Below are 16,438 nucleotides of genomic sequence, written 5' to 3' on the forward strand. Positions count from 1 at the left end.
ACTGAGTAGTCAGGAATGCCGGGCAGCGGTTCTCAAGCGCGACTATACATAAAAATGATTGATCAATCTTTCGCATTCTTTGGCCAGCGGTGCTCAAAATGTCCACGTAGCCGAATGGAGAACTAAGGGTTTTGTAAACTGTAGATTTCACGAACGGTGCATGCTGTTGAATTAACGTTACGCGGCTTATTTTGGGAAGAAGTAAACGCGAGTTATATTATTCGTGCATTAAATTGGGAGATGCTACGTGCACGCTGAAAAATTATAACGTAGATGCTGACATTCATTTATTTCCATGGTTCTTTAATACTTTACGCGAAGCAACATCTACAATGGTTTGAATAATATTTGTTGCTAATTACTTCGGATACTGACGAACCCTCGGTACATAATTTTATGATTATAGTATCCTCAGTTACTCGGCTCTTCGTCTTTTCGCCATTTCTCTCACGTACGCACTACATTATCTTCAAATGAAATTGCAATCCGCGGCTCGCGTTTGTTTGTATTTGAATTTCGGCGGCTCGAACAGTGCCGATTCAAATTGTGTGCGCGAAACGGCGCGACGCTAATCGAACATTTTCTTTCTTTTTTTAAAACAATATTTCAAACGTTCTCGGAACAGTTAATATTCTTCTTTTTCGTATAAACATTAGTAAATTTTATAAAAGTATCCTAAGGTCACTTCTAAAACCCTTAAGTTTGTAGTTTGGTCAAACTTTTTACTACATGAGCCAACAGAAGATATTAATTACTCTTTGCGTAATTACAAGATGGTAAAATAGATCATTTCGTATAAACCTAGTTACGCTTTACTTAAGCTACGCAATGACACTGGATATTTCGTGTAGATAACAAATTCAACGAAAATCTAGTTCCTTTTAAACATACCAATTTAACTTCAACTTTACATAGACAATTACGCGCGTACGATCGGATATGTCTACTGGCGTTAAAGTATACCAATACTTAAATTAAAGTTCCTCTTCAACAAGGAGTAAAAAAAGGCATAATTAAATTATTAAGAATTACCCACTGTTACGACTATAGCAATAAATAATACTTATTGTATTCTTTATCAGAATAGGTGAGCCTCTTTCACCCGTTAATTTAAAAAAATTAACATTATTTTATTTTGCTTCAAATACCAAATACAGTGATTAAAAAATGGTTTCCGTCCTTAAACGTTTACTAGACCCAACAATACTTTCAAGTCTCGCCCTTCCATCAATAAATAATCAACGTTTGAAACTGCGTTTCTCGTAGAAATTATTAAAAAATAGGACAATGGTCACGTCCTTTACCAATTTCTGAGGAGCGATTACAGGAAGATAGAAACCATACTCTTGCAGTCTCGTAAAGCTTTAAGGCTGAAGGAAGTTCGTGCTATAGTGCAGTTTCCGATATTATGAGAATGCGATTGCGATCACAAAAATTTGACGAGTGTGTATATGAATTGTAATGAGATTAAAGAAATATTCTTTGCACATTTTCGTAATTTACAGTATAACGAGCTCTGCTTATGGGGCAGGCCGTTTTTTTATACTATAAAGCTATTCAGTTAAAACTAATATAAAAGACATCCATACGCAAATGAAATGCCGATCTGTAGAATCAGTCTTACAGTACAGAAATCAGATCTGAGTTTTCTATGCTCTGTTACATTACGCGAGCAGGAATACTTTTTAAGCACATTCAGAAATGAAACGAGAGAGCAACGGTGACGTATGTACAGAGATAAACACTCTCGGGCATCGTCCGCGGAGATACACGATTATTTCACATATAAACGCCTGGCAGCTCGTCGAAAATGGCATATTTCTCTCTATGTGCACAAAACCACACGCATCGAAGGAAATAATTCAACGTATGTATTTATGCTTTCCCGGTGCTCGAAAAAAAAACCTTGGGCAACTCACAACTGAGTTTATGCTTCATGCGGAACAGCAATCTCAGGAGAGGGTACTTCTCGCGGTATCATTTAAACAGCAAACTTCTCGGATTCGTGTAAATAAATACTTTAACCCGTCGAAATATTCCTCGCTCACTAAACGTTAAGTACAAAGTCGCGCGATCCTGCAGGAGTATTAAAAATTCCTCTGCACTCTAGTTTATGTACAGAGCATACAGCCCAACGTTGCTTTCTACAATAAATAATATCAATTTCCAGCAAAAGCAACACGAAACGCGAGTCACAAAACTGGGAAGTAAAATACTTTTTGTACGGAGCAGAATTGTTTCGAAAATTCCTCGTCCACGTCCACTGTTTGAAAGCTCGTCCCTTGGGACATAACGGGACCAAGCGATCACGGAGTCTCGTCCATTTTTTTTTATTTTATAAAACTCTTATGATATGGATTAGCGCTTGTATATTGCATTATAAAAGTGCAATAAAATATCTGAATATTTTCTTTATCCGATTATTTATAAAAAGGTAGCTGCGACAATTCTTACAATCTAGAGAACCAGGGGATCAGTCAATACAGAAGATCGGAATGAAATCGTTACGTTTCAAGAACGAGCAATGTAAAAGAAAGAAAAGATTTCCCTCCCCGCTTCGTCGGTAATCTTTGAATCGTCTTTCTCGCGTTGAGTGTCTCGGGAGCAACTCAGCAAGTCAGAGAAGCTCGAAAGCAGAGGGTGTTTTCGTGGGGGAGTGCATATCTCGAAACTGGTTGAAGTCCTGAAGTCCCTGTTAAACATATAATGAGAAGAGCGATTCAATCGACCCGACCATAGGAAGGGACGATGTCCTTCCCTATCCAGAAGTCGCAGTTCGGATAGTCGCGGTCGGGGAGAGTGTCTTGCCCAATGATCAGGACTCGTTTCACGCCGCTGGCATCCGCCTGAGCTACGTCGCCGTGCCAGACGAAATGATTGAACAGCTGCTGCATCGCAGAGACGTGCCTCTTCTCCGCGGGTGTGCGCGCAGCATACGATCCAAGTATCCCTGCGGCATCGCTGTCGGGGTCAGCGATTTCGCCGCGCGGCTGTGTCGCCACGTAGAAGGGAATGTTGGTCTTCATTCGAGCGACGGTCAGTAGCGGGCAGACCACGCGAATATCGGAAATCATGCTCAGCAGGCCATTCACTGTCGCGTTGTAGCGGCTGGAAACAGAAGAGCGTAGAAATGTAACTGATCGAAGTAATGGATGTAGTGAAAAAAACAGGAGCTCATTCTAACCTGAGGGCTTCGTCGTGCAGTCCTTTACTCCCCAGCAAGGATTCCCTCACGACCGTCTCGACTTGCGTGGAATTGAGAGTGATGTTCGAATGAAGGTACTTGAGAGGAGCTCCGGCATGAGCCGCGGTGCCCATCACGATCTTAACTGGAAGTTCGTCCTTTACCCAAACCCGGCCGACAGGTTCTTGAAGAATGGCCCCATCGAGGACGAGCCACTCGTGTCTCTTGTCCCTCGCCGTGGACGTCGCCTCCCTGGTCTCTGGGAGGCCAACGTTCCCTAAATGCCAAGTCTCCGGGACAGAATCGTGGAGCTCCTCGGCGCTCTTGGCTCGCAGACAGGCGGCGTCGCTGCACCTCACAGAATTCAGGAACTGCTGGCTGAGCTTCTCCGAGGCCGCTAACTCCCTTTCGGGGAATATCGCGCTGCCGCTGGATATCCAGACTCTAGAGAACAATCCTTCTGCCCGCCGAGTGCCGACCAGCGTCGTGACCAGGGTGCCACCCGCCCGATGACCCCACAAGGTCACAGACTTCTTGTTCCCACCGAAGTTCTCGATGTTGTGCTGCACCCACCGAAGAGCCACAATGATATCTGACAATCCGTAGTTACCAGATGTGGGTGGGTGGGTGGATCTTGACAGTGGCTCTGCGGCCAGGAAGCCGAAGATTCCCAAGCTGCAATGTAAGAAGATTTATGCTGTTTAATCTGAATTGAATATGATTGGATGATTTCTAATAGGACCTCGAGGGTTTCACACTTACCGGAAGTTTGGTCTGACAAAGACCATGTCGCGAACGCGGGCCAGCTTCGCAGAGGGCTGCATCACGCCCGGGGAGCCGCTACTGAGGGTTTCCGCGCCGATCATGACGACTACCGGCAAAGGTGAATCGTATCTGACTTCAGGCGTGAACACGTCTAGGTACAAGCAGTTCTCGCTTCCAACGACGCCGCCTGAGGCATCCCGTTGCCAGCAGCTTTCCGAGGAGTTGTGGGCCAGATAAGTGCCCGTCCAGCAATGCTCGATTCTTCTCAACGGTTCGGCGGGTTGCCAACGGCGATTCTCTAGCGGCGGAACTGCGTAAGGGATCCCACGAAACGCAAACGCGCCATCCTCCGATACACCTTGCACGGGGCCACAGGAACTAACCGCCTCGACGTAGTTTCCATCTTTGATCGGTTGCATGCCAGTCTTCCTCGGGCCGAGCCAGGCCACGCAGATGATGATAACGACGGATATCAGGATGCACAGAGTCGCTACTATCGTGAAATGTATTATAAGAATCCTATTGCGCTTTCTAAACTTCTCTCATTTAATCTGAGGCCTTTAAGACGTGGCTACGGATGGCCAAAGTATATCATAAGTTACCTAGCACGAACAAGTTCCTCCTCGCAGCGGATATGCAAGCGACAAGGAAATGCTGCTTTGGCAGCTCGATACCGTCTGGAGCATCGCCGTCGAGTCGGACAGTCTCCATGCCATCTTCACTGCTGATAGGGTTCTTCTCCCCTGCGCCGTCATCGAGCGTCTCGACGCTGGCTAATCCAGCCGCTCCAGTTGCTCCCAGCTCCACTTCACCTTCCTAAAAATAACGTATTCTCAATTAAAGGCTCCGATATGCGGTAGAATTCAAGCAGGGCAGCTTTGCCTTTACATCGTTGGCAATATACATTACAGATCTTGATCCCCAATCGAACAGATAACAATTAAAACACGAGTCTCTTCTTCGTGGGGTATAAGAGCCCTAAACTGCCAGTGTAAATTTATTCTGCGCGGTGGTACGTGACTAACTGAGATGTAAAAGGGAGAAGAGCGACCGTCGATGGTGAAAGAATTCTCCAAGAAAAGATTGTACGTGCTGAAGTGTTATAAATTGCGTCTTAAAGGTTCTGCAGGGCTTCGCGTCGGCAAATCCCTACTACGCCGTCCGGCTACTAAATTCTACAATATTTTCTAATATCCTGTACGATATATTCCCGTTACTTAGACCTTCGATATTTAATAAGCCAAGGTAGCATTAAATAACAGGGCCATCACCTTGTTCTTCTTTCTAGGGAAAACAGAAACTAAGGGTAACTTTATAGCATCAAGTATCCCCTTTCGTCCTTCCTTCTCCTTCGCGTCCTTACTAGGCGTGCTCGTTTTCTCCGAGGACACGTTCTGCTCGTTCTCTTTGGCGGTTTTCTCAGTTACCTCGCCGTCACCCGATTCGGCGGGTTTACTTTCGTCCTCCTAAAAAGAAACAGCGGAGCCAATGATACACCCGCGTTCCACACACCCACGCCTTCCAATACAAAACAAAAAGAAAAGAAGGGACGGGTCATTTTTGTTGCGCGTATTGCAATCGATATTCGAAGCACCGCCACCATCATCATCGCAGGTGATGGTTATCATTATTTAAAGGGCCGCGTGATCGATAATGCCAGGTGTACTGTTCGGCTGACGTCATCCCATTGGTTTAATGTCAGGAAAAAAAGAAATCGTTACGGGGCTGTGGGCACCCCTCGTGAACACACGCTATGGTGGGCTTCGGGGACTCGTGCTCTTTGAGCAGGAGTCGCCTCTCGTCGTAAACAGATGTTAATCGACCAAAAGGAAACAGTATTTACGTTCGGGCCGCTCGCCCGTTCATTTCCATCCGCTCAAGATTAACCCCACTCGAATACAACCAGCGAAACAACGAAACGCGCCGGGACTTGTCCCATTCAGATTTCGCTCGACGCACCGTTCCCGGCGGGATCGCGTGACCGGTAACACGTGCACCTGAGCAATATTTACCTATTCATGTGTTTCGCGTCGTACTCGTAACAGTGGCGTACAAGGTGCACCAAAATGCAGGGGCACGCAGTGCTTGGCAATACATATTCGCGTTACAAGGAGCTTCTCAGAGGCGAGCGGCGGGATTGCGTATCGATCAGCAAATTACATAATTCATGATACAATTGAAAAGGGGGAGAACGATTCACCGGGCGACAATAAATCGGAAAGAATCAATCCAATCCTCTTATAGAAAGCTTCCTTTCACAGAAAATCGAGTACAATCGTCGGCAAAATCTCCATCGTACATTTTTTAGTTGTTTTTTTTTTAAGGAAGTTCTCCTTTTACATTGCGCTTAATTTTCAGTGGAACCGGTGGATGTTCGCGTAAGAGATCGTTATTAAGAGCCTCGCGTGTTGCTTGGGCTCAGACTGAGGATCTTTAACCGCGAGGGGGCATGAAACTTGTTTAGATTTACTTTGCAGGGTTCCTTGCTCTTTGTACGACAAAAGCCAGGCATCTTAATGCCACCGATTGGTATTTTCTTCTTGGGCTTCTGTTCCTCGGATTCCGAGTCCGGCGCGGTCGATGATACCGTGTGCTTCGTATTTTCAGCGTTCAGCATCTTCTCCCTCTCCTCCTCCGCGATTTCTTTCTTGTCCATGCTCTTCTCTTGATCCCCTTGGCTCATGCTTTACCGCTAAAAATCCACCAAAATCCAGCTTCGATTAAATTCGTCAAACGTGGCATAGCGCTTATATACAGGTCGGTCAAGTTTCAGGGCAATTCTGGGGCAAGTATTTCGGAAAACTTGCTGAGGAACGGTGATAAATAAAAGTGACTGGAATAATCTTTGTAAAATACCAGTGAAGTCAGAGTAGTAGGACTTAATTAGTTAGTAATTAATTTACCTCGGACAGTAGTAGCAGTTCAGAAGGAATATATATTTATTTTATTATTCTTGGAATAAATAAATATATATATATGTCTATAGATAGTAGAAAAATAATTTTAAATAATAATAACGGGTAGGAAGGACAACGTATTTCAATTTTTACGCGAATCCGCGCAAGTAAATCGAGCTTCTTTTGTTTCGCAAGGGAGGGGGGATTTGGAGAGGAAATATATACCGCAGTGGAAAATACAATCCATCGACGATTTAAGCGACTGCAGGGAAAACGCGCGCGGAAACCGCAATATGGATCAGCCTGTACGCGGTAAGCGTTGCAGCTGGCGTCGGGACGCCCAGACGTAAACCGATCGATTGGATGGCAATGCTCTCCGAGCCTATTGCCTCCAGGAGTCTAGTCGTAGATTGTCTACCTGGCTTATACTTTCCCAACGGCGAGAAAGATTCATCCCTTTTCTCAAATTCCTGCACCTATATACAAATTTCAACGAGCATTACTGGCGCAAAAAAAAAAGAAATACGGTTATAAATGAAGTACGTGAAATAAAAATCTGTTGTAAAGCGCCTTGCGAACGAAAATTGAACAAATAATTAAATGAAACATTTACGTTCGTACAAAATTATTTCCAATATCAAATGGCTAGAGTAATAAAACACATCTGCGATACCTGCATCGAGTGTTATTTAAATTGCGCGCGGTTGTGTAAAGAAGTAAAACGCAGTAGCAAACGAATCCTCCAAACGCATTAAATTTTCAATGGAATTAATGAAGTACCCGTGCTTCGTAATTATTTCGAATGTACTCTACAATCGTCGACTCTTATCGTCACTCGACCGGAGCAACGCATTCAATAAAGTTTTCTATTCAAAAACGCTCGAAGAGACGTTACATTCGAACGGTAGCAGGTGGCGACGTTAAAGCGTCGCCTCACATGAAAATTCGATCGAACGAAATTTTGCCGCTCGAAATGTAAAGCAGCTCTTTTCAGTTCGCACCCCCTCCCCAAGCTCCTTCAGCCCCTTTATATTGCGTCTCACGCGTAGCCGCTACGATGCAGTTCCGAAACAAATGCAGCAACAACTTTCTCTTTCGCGGGGCACGGTTCGTGCATACGTTCTTCGCCTTACTATCTACTCTTCCGCTGAGAGACATCCCGAATAAATACAATGTCGTTGTCAACGGACATCCACACAACATTGCCTACACTCTACCAACCAGTTATCGTCTTTCTTCCTTTACCCGCTATTCGTCGAACTTAAAGGAGATATTACGTTGCACGAACTCTCGTACACTGTCTGTTAGAACATCTCGTACTACACAGAACCCTTTCTATTACTGGTACGCGGCTAGACCCGCAAGACTTTAGTCATTTGTCTAACTCCCCCAAAGTGGACAGTTCATCCACGACTCGGTTCAATTCGTTCCTGGTTGTACGAATCGTGTGAATTCCGTTTGCAAACGATGGGCTACGGCCAAGGGAGATGGCAAGTATACTCACGGTTTATCGTTGGGCCGGGGGAAGGACGCCACTGAATTTCACGGATGTATTCTTCCCTCACGGACCCAGAAGCTCTGGAAAGAAGACGCCGGTGTCGGCGCGAACGGGATCACGATGCTCTTAACGATCACTTCATCGATCGCGGGGCGATACACAAGTACGATCTTCAGGCTTTACGAGACAAACGGTTTAAATAACGCAAATGTCAGCGATGGTGACGCCAAGCGCGTGCCTACCTCGACTATCGTTTTACGATTCCGCTACGAGCCTTCTCCCACCACCGCTTTCAGCACGATGCTACGCTCCCATTGGCCGATCGCACCGTGCGCGGCCGGTTCGTTTCGAACGCGGCACGCGCAACATAACCTGAATCCTATCTGGAATATCCCTTTCAAATGAAAACCGCCAAACAAGTCGCTTTAATCTCAAACCTAACCTGCCAAGATAATATTCCTAATCCACTCTACCACGTTTCTTCAAAAGCCCTAATATTAACTGTATCTCAAACTCAGTTTCCATTCCAAACATTCGATACTTGTCGTCAACTCTGAATTCTCATTTACAAGTCTCTCAAGCCCACTAATTCCATCCTCGGAATTAAAATTTAAGCTGGAATTCTACAATTCTACTACGAAGCATTCGTAAAACAAAAAGCTTGGAAATGAGACGAAGCCGAAGGAGCTTTCGAAGCGCACATACCGGCACAGTCGGTGTGCCGCGTAGTTCGCGCTTAACCCGACGTCGCGCGTGCGTCCTCGGTTCTCGGAGGGTCCGCGTCGCCGCCGTATATACCGTGGTATTTGCGTTGTGCCCTGTTTCACGGCACGTAACGTGTCCGTTACCGTGCGACCGCTGTGTATAAGCGTCCATCCGTTTGACAGTTCGCTCTTAACGCGCGGATACGGTGAATCGTGTTGAACCGGTCTGCCCGGGGCGATCGCCCAGTGGAAAGGGATTCACCCGCGTACGAGGGCTCGCCTCCCGTTGATATGCCTTTGATCGAGCCCCGCGGATCGGTCTGTGCGAGAGCGCGCCCGTATCTGGAAGCGTTGGGCACGTAGGTGTCACGATGTGCTTGAATAACAGGGAATCGACGTCTACGCGGCCGGGGACGGGATTCCTGCGTGTTTCGTGGACACCGCGGGGTTGAGATCTCGGGGCTCGGCTAGCTGGGCCGCTGGATAGCTAGACAAGTAGATAGCCGGGCAAGGTTGTCCGCGGGGGGAACGAGAGGGGCGAGAGAGCAGCGGCTGAAGGACCCGGGGGGCGGCGGAGCTTCGCGGCAGGGTTTCGGGATCGAAAATCGCGAAAAGAAAGGACGGCCGATCGATGTCTCATTTGTGATGGGAGTGCCTGCGCGGGGAGTACTCGCGGCGGTCGTCGCCATAAGCGCATTCGCCGTCTATCTGAACAGCCTGAATTGCGGCTTCGTTTTCGATGACATTTCAGCGATCAAGGATAATAGGGATCTGAGGCCCCATACACCTCTGAAAAATGTCTTTTACAATGATTTCTGGGGTACTCCTATGCACAAGGTGGGTGATGCATGGATAGGGCCGCTTTCGATTCATCCCCCCCCTCCCACTTCCCTTTCGCTCTTCTCTACCTTCTTGTGTATTGATCCGTTGAACTCTTCTCCTTTTCCTTCCTTTTCGATTCGGTTCGATTCGACTCGGCCGCGTCGAACTCGACGCGATTCTATTCGATTCGAATTTGTTTAAATCTCCGATCGATAGATTGTTTTTTAAGCTTCGTAATAACGGAGCTGTTGTTTTGTAAATAAATGTTGGGGTAAGAAATTTAGACGTTATAAATTGGTATGCAATTTTTATTTAAGAACCGTGTAAAGATAATTGTACAGTACGAAAGTACGGAGAGTCTTATAAAACTATTATGCCCCTTAACCCCTTGCCTTAAGTACTTTGACGAGTCCCACTCGTGGTGAAAATTTTCAACCAAGCATGATTATCACGAGTCAGACTCGTGGAATTAAATTCAGGCTAAACATGAACACGACACATTACTGTTTACAAACTATTCGATTAAAATCGTCCCAAACCAGTTTGGCCCGGCTTTTCTCCTGCTAATTGGTAGGGCAAGGTGTTAACTACCCTAAAAATGAATTTCATTCGAAAATTCCTGGAGATATCTGCAAAGAATGTCAGTTGATTGGAGATTGATTGAATAACTAAGCACCATGTTTCTATCAACAGGAGCAGTCGCACAAGTCATATAGGCCACTGTGCGTTCTCACATTTCGATGGAATTACCTGATTCATCAGTTGGATCCTATGGGATATCATTTACTTAATGTTATCCTACACGTCGGAGTATGCTTATTATATTTCAGGTGCGTTTCGCTCGTAGGGTGAACTACTGTTTTATGTAGCTCATATTTCAATGACTTTACACAAATAATGCCAGCAAATGAACCTGACTCGCATTGTTAACCACGTCTTAATCGTTATTGCAGGACTTGCTTGATGTTTCTGTCCGACTCCGCGACCTTTGTGTCTTCTTTCCTGTTCGTGGTTCATCCTATACATACGGAGGCAGTAAGTCGCACAAGCTCGCCATCCGTATCGACCGAATCGATCGACGTTACCTTGGAGAGCATATAAGAATTCTATTCCATAATTGTTTCTAGTCCTTGTTCCTCCCTACGGCGACAGTGTTTCTGTACTGTGTCCAGACTGAAAGGGTCGACGTCGAGCGATCGATCGATCGCATCGTAGTTCCTAGATTGAGTTTAGATACATTATCAGCGGATAATCGTGTATTAAGGTTACAGGAGTGGTCGGAAGGGCGGAAACTTTGTCCTCTTTATTTTACCTAGCGGCTTTAATCACGTACACTAAATGTTGCAGAAGTAAAAGGTCTACAGGTGGGATACTCGACGTTTCTTATCCTAGGATTAGGAACCTTGGAAACGATATACAAGTGGCGTGCAAAAGTATTCGGCCACCCTTTAAAATCGCATAACTTTGTTAAAATTAATCCAAACGACTTGAGTTTTTTTTAAGAAGCTGGAAGGATTAATTTGCTATGTGACGTGATTCGTCGTTTTGAAAAAAAAAATCAGTTGGTCGGAATAGCAAAAAAGATATTAAAAGTCGTTTTTTAAACTTTTTTTTATGAGCCTGTAATGAAAATTCAAAAAACTCGTTTGTAGGTTTAAGTAAGTTATATACATGCAGAATAAGGTCGAAAAACTTAAAAAACCGCCGCATCTAAAGAAAAACTCAAGTCGTTTGGATTAATTTAAAAAAAGTTATGCAATTTTAAAGGGTGGCCGAATACTTTTGCACGCCACTGTATTAGTATACTGATCCTACTTCTCACGAGCAGACGCTAATCTTACTACGATTTCTTTTAGGATGGAGGTCCCTGATATTATCTATGTTCTTTGTTTTTACTGCGATGTTGTGCAAAGAGCAAGGAATAACTGCCACCGCAGTCTGTGTATTGTATGAAATTTTTGTTGTACAAAAGGTAAACGAGTAACGCGTAAGTAACGTCCTGGAGTAAGCAGTTTAAATTGACGGACTCGGTTGCCCGTTTAGGTAAGAGCAATGGATATATTCTTGACGTTAAAGGCAGCATTTGGTGGGAAGAAAGTATCGCTCGCTTGGTCCAGCGAAGGTACAAAACGACTGACTGCCCTTACACTCGTCACGTTTAGTTTACTTATTCTCCGACTGCATGTAATGGGCTCAAAGTTACCTGTATTCACCAGGTAATTGGAACCGTCGCTGTATAATTACTGGGGCACAGCGGAGAATGATTCCATAAATGCATTTCAGATTCGACAATCCCGCATCAGTGGCACCAACGCCAGTAAGGCAGCTTACGTACAATTACCTCGCAGCGGTTAATTTAAGGCTGCTATTTCTTCCAAGCGATCTATGCTGTGATTGGACTATGGGAACGATACCGTTGATAGACAGTTTTACAGATCCTCGCAATCTAGCTACTATCGCTACCCATACAACTGTACTGGGACTGCTGGCGGCAGCAATTTTAACACCCAATAGACAAACCTCCGTCATTCTCATAATGGTTAGTTAGTCATAAATCCATGCATTAGCAGCGTCCTTTTAAAAGCGTAACACTGCTGTATTCGAATCTTTATAACTCGCAATAATTCGCATAGAGTCTGGCTATGATGATACTCCCTTTCTTACCTGCCTCGAATCTCTTCTTCCCGGTCGGATTCGTCATTGCTGAAAGAGTGTTGTACGCGCCGTCGATGGGATTCTGTATGCTCGTTGGATACGGATGGAGCATTCTGTGCGACAAAAAGTAAACGCCTCACAGTTCTCGGGATCCTCCATGCTAGCTACTCAGCGATTCACGCGCGCATTTCTGCTTCCAACTTTTAGGTTCAAGAAACTAACGCTATTTTTACTAATAACACTCGTGGCTGCTCACACGACGAAGACGTTCATCAGGAACTACGATTGGCTGGACGAATACTCGATATTCATGTCGGGGCTGAAGGTGAACGATCGCAACGCGAAGTTGTTTAACAACGTGGGGCACGCATTGGAGAGCCAAGGTCGATTTAAAGAAGCTCTGAACTTCTTTAACATGGCTGTGCAGGTTCAAGGGGACGACATCGGCGCGCACATAAACGTCGGTAGGACGTACAATCATTTGAAAATGTTTAAGGAAGCTGAGGATGCGTACTTGAAAGTGAGCGATGCAATTAAATGATGTAGCTCCTTGAATTGGTGAATCAGGAAATCTGCTTTCTAAGAGCGCGTGCTTGTTTGTTTAGGCGAAGTCTTTGCTGCCCAAGGCGAAGCCCGGGGAATCTTACCAAGCACGAATAGCACCAAATCACTTGAATGTCTTTGTGAATCTAGCGAATTTAATAGCAAAGAACGCAACTAGATTAGAAGAAGCCGATTTACTTTATAGACAGGCCATTAGTATGCGTGCCGACTACACGCAAGCTTATATCAATCGGGGGGATGTCTTGATCAAACTGAATCGCACCAAAGAAGCCCAGGAGGTTTACGAGCGTGCTCTGTTTTACGACAGCAATAATCCAGACATCTACTACAATGTAACTATCGAAATCAAATTCAGTTATACCTCACAGACTTCGTACGTACCGAACACAGCTGATCTTTCACTTCTTACTCTTCTGAAGCTAGGAGTCGTGTTCCTGGAGCAAGGAAAGGCATCCCAAGCCCTAGCATACTTGGACAAAGCGTTGGAGTTCGATCCCGAACACGAACAAGCATTACTGAACTCGGCGATTCTGCTACAAGAGTTGGGGCGAGCAGAACTGCGCAAGGTAGCCAGGGAGAGGCTTCTGAAGCTTTTGCGAAAGGTGCAGTCTTTTGTCAATAGCATTAAACGAATCATTAACCATTATCCAATCCGAAATGATACGAATTCTCTTTCAGGACTCCAATAACGAGCGAGTGCACTTCAATCTCGGTATGCTGGCCATGGACGATCACGACAGCGGAAGCGCGGAGCGATGGTTCCGCAACGCGGTCGCTTTAAAGGAGGACTTTCGCTCGGCTTTATTCAATCTGGCTCTCTTGCTGGCGGACGAGCAGCGTCCCCTCGAAGCTGCGCCTTTCTTAAACCAGCTAGTTAGATTTCACCCGGACCACGTTAAAGGTTTAATCCTTCTAGGCGATCTCTATATTAACAATATAAAAGACTTGGATGCTGCTGAGAATGTAAGTACGATTTAGCAGAGAAGAAATTCTATTACACGTTCCATAAACTGCAGAAACGTTAATGGTAATTCTGGAATGGTCTGCAGTGTTACCGTAGAATACTGCAGCTGGACCCAACGAACATTCAAGGGCTGCATAATCTGTGCGTCGTAATGGTGGAGCGTGGTAAGTTAGGCTTAGCTGCTCAGTGTTTAGAGCGCGCGGCAGCGCTGGCGCCCCAGCAGGACTACGTGCACAGGCACCTGGACATCGTGAGGGCTCGGATTAGTCGGCTGCCGCCGGAGCAACGAGACACCGAGGTGCTGGACGATTCCTTTTGGCAGGCCGGGCCGAAGGAGAAGAGCTTCAACATAGGGGACATCTCCGGCGGCGCTGGCGGCACTACCGTCGCCGGCGGGCCCGGGAACATCGTTCACAGTAGCAATCAGTTTCTGGGGAAGGCGGACTCTGTATTCTCGAATCACCACAATCACATAGGCAATAAGAAAGGGAACGCGGACTCGCTGAATAATCATATAATACATCTGAAGGGTCCGTCGAAGCCGGTAAGGGTCCCGCTGAACGAGGTGAGAACGGACGAGGCGTACAACGACGCGGACAGGCCCTCGAGCTCGAAGAACGCGAACGCGCAGGAACTCCCCGCGGACAGAGTGTACGGTAAGGGCGTGAGCGCGGATGCGACGGAATTGACAATCGATCGGGAACGCGCAACCAAAACGATCAATTCGGAGACGTTCGACGGAGTCAATCATGCCGCGGCCACGCGACAGGCAAAAGACACTGCGCTCTCATAGTATTGACGTTGAAATCCGCCGAAATACTGTATAAAGTTATATTCTGCGTATAACGAAAGAATATGGGTGGTACAGTCGTATAGAGCTAATGTGTGAATATAAAATAAATACAGAGTATTGTTTTATATGCTGTACGAATAGAACGTTTTGTAAAATATATTTAAAAAACATGTATCTCCCGTGGTTTACTCTCCTTTACATTTTTAGACGGTAAGCGGAGAAGTCGGCCTCTGAATAATAGATTGTAAACGGTGGCGTAGAAGTCGGGCTCCGAGGATGGATTTATTAGCAAGCGGAATCAGCGCGGATTTTCAAGTACAATAACACGGCAAGCGAATTTCGAAAGAGGCAACGCGAAGTGGGAAGAAGATAATCTGAGGTCGGCGAGACTTCGCGCCGGCCACTGGAGAGTTAAGACTAAACTTAGGTTTCTATCGCTGGCGAGCGGAATACTTGCTAGTAGCGTGTACAACGATAGTAGTAATAAAGCGGTAATAATAGATAATAAAGTAATGCGATAATGCCGGGGATACGAGACGGTGGCTCCGTAAGAGACGAGAAGAAACGAGCAGAGCAGAAATGCGCGTACTGTACGCCGCGTTTAATTTGCTGCATTAAGTAGGGATCGAGGGAGTGCGCGTATTTTGCGAGTTGTCGATTTTAAACGGAGCAGAACAGCGCCAGTCGTCGGAAGATCGAGCGTCGGGCGCGTTCCATTTCTCTCTCTATCTCCTCCTCACACTCCTCCCGTGCCCCCTCTATCTAGCAATCCTACCTCGATCCGCGCACCTTTGCCCATTTCTCACCACCCGCAAAAGAGATAAATTAACAAGGTGTGAAACGCAGGCAGTGTCGAAAGTGCTTGAACAGTGCGTCGAGAATGTCTATGAAAATTTAATAGGTTCGAGATGCCAGAGCGTATTTTGGCCCGGCGCGCTCTATCTTCTCGCGATCTACGGACAGTAGCTGTAATCGCACGTTCGGACGGATCGAATGAAATGAAGACGAACAAAAGGAAAAAAGAACGATGTATCGCTGCGAACCCCTGCTCGCTCCTCGTATTTCCCTCGTTTTAATCGCGAACGTCTTTTGAAAATAGAGAGTGCGGAGGGTTCGAGGAGCGTTTGTTATTTGAAAAGTAATCGCGAGCGACTTGACGCCAGAGAGGACGAAATTGCCGCCACGGACCACAGCCGATAATCATTTCTCGCATCGAGGGGATCGATAAGCAGCGCCGTAGATTACCGACACGGGCAGTCGATTTTTCCCACCGTGAGACGTGGCCGCTCGCAGGATGGCAGTTTAAAGGAGGGGAACAGAGCTCGAGCAAAGGACATCGATGTATTCGAGAGAATGCGAATGCTCGGGTTCGCCGAGGAGTTTCCCGATGGTCGTTAACATTGATCGAGGGGTAATCATCCAAAAAAGATACGCGAATCGTTTTTCCCACAGATATGGCGGTCGATGGAAAAAGCTTTGCGGATCAGCTTCTTCGTAAACGATACGGTATATTCAGACACAAGTTTCTAAAATTCTCACGCACTCGGGTATTCTGTAAAAAGTCGAATGGTTCTTGGTGTTTAAGATACGGG

General features: G+C 45.9%; 2 protein-coding genes across 5 annotated transcripts; one reads left to right on the plus strand and one right to left on the minus strand.

Annotated features, from left to right (window-relative positions):
* Nucleotides 1-270: 270 nt before the first annotated feature.
* On the minus strand, nt 271-8,620 carry Nrt (Neurotactin). Of its 4 annotated transcripts, XR_013086900.1 has the most exons (8): nt 8,351-8,620; nt 6,420-6,641; nt 5,221-5,415; nt 4,552-4,765; nt 3,947-4,442; nt 3,185-3,859; nt 1,694-3,108; nt 271-1,656 (listed from the first exon to the last, which is right to left on the minus strand). XR_013086900.1 is itself a non-coding variant. In XM_076824536.1 (7 exons), the coding sequence occupies exons 2-7, from the start codon at nt 6,630-6,632 to the stop codon at nt 2,721-2,723; spliced, it is 2,178 nt and encodes a 725-aa protein (XP_076680651.1). In that variant the 5' UTR covers nt 6,633-6,641; nt 8,351-8,620; the 3' UTR covers nt 271-2,720. The 4 variants fall into 4 exon arrangements, 3 of the variants coding, with proteins under 3 accessions (XP_076680651.1, XP_076680648.1, XP_076680649.1); XM_076824536.1 differs by having other exon boundaries at nt 271-3,108; nt 3,947-4,439; XM_076824533.1 differs by having other exon boundaries at nt 271-3,108.
* Nucleotides 8,621-9,121: 501 nt separating this feature from the next.
* On the plus strand, nt 9,122-15,020 carry LOC143375610 (protein O-mannosyl-transferase Tmtc3). The gene is made up of 13 exons (XM_076824925.1): nt 9,122-9,885; nt 10,564-10,700; nt 10,824-10,905; nt 11,135-11,234; nt 11,727-11,842; nt 11,914-12,086; nt 12,154-12,409; nt 12,504-12,652; nt 12,733-13,045; nt 13,131-13,421; nt 13,509-13,691; nt 13,768-14,052; nt 14,139-15,020. The coding sequence occupies exons 1-13, from the start codon at nt 9,694-9,696 to the stop codon at nt 14,844-14,846; spliced, it is 2,985 nt and encodes a 994-aa protein (XP_076681040.1). The 5' UTR covers nt 9,122-9,693; the 3' UTR covers nt 14,847-15,020.
* The last annotated feature ends 1,418 nt before the right edge of the window (nt 15,021-16,438 follow it).

The sequence above is a fragment of the Andrena cerasifolii genome, chromosome 12, assembly GCF_050908995.1.
Source record: "Andrena cerasifolii isolate SP2316 chromosome 12, iyAndCera1_principal, whole genome shotgun sequence".
In the NCBI taxonomy this organism is placed as follows: Eukaryota; Metazoa; Arthropoda; class Insecta; order Hymenoptera; family Andrenidae; genus Andrena; species Andrena cerasifolii.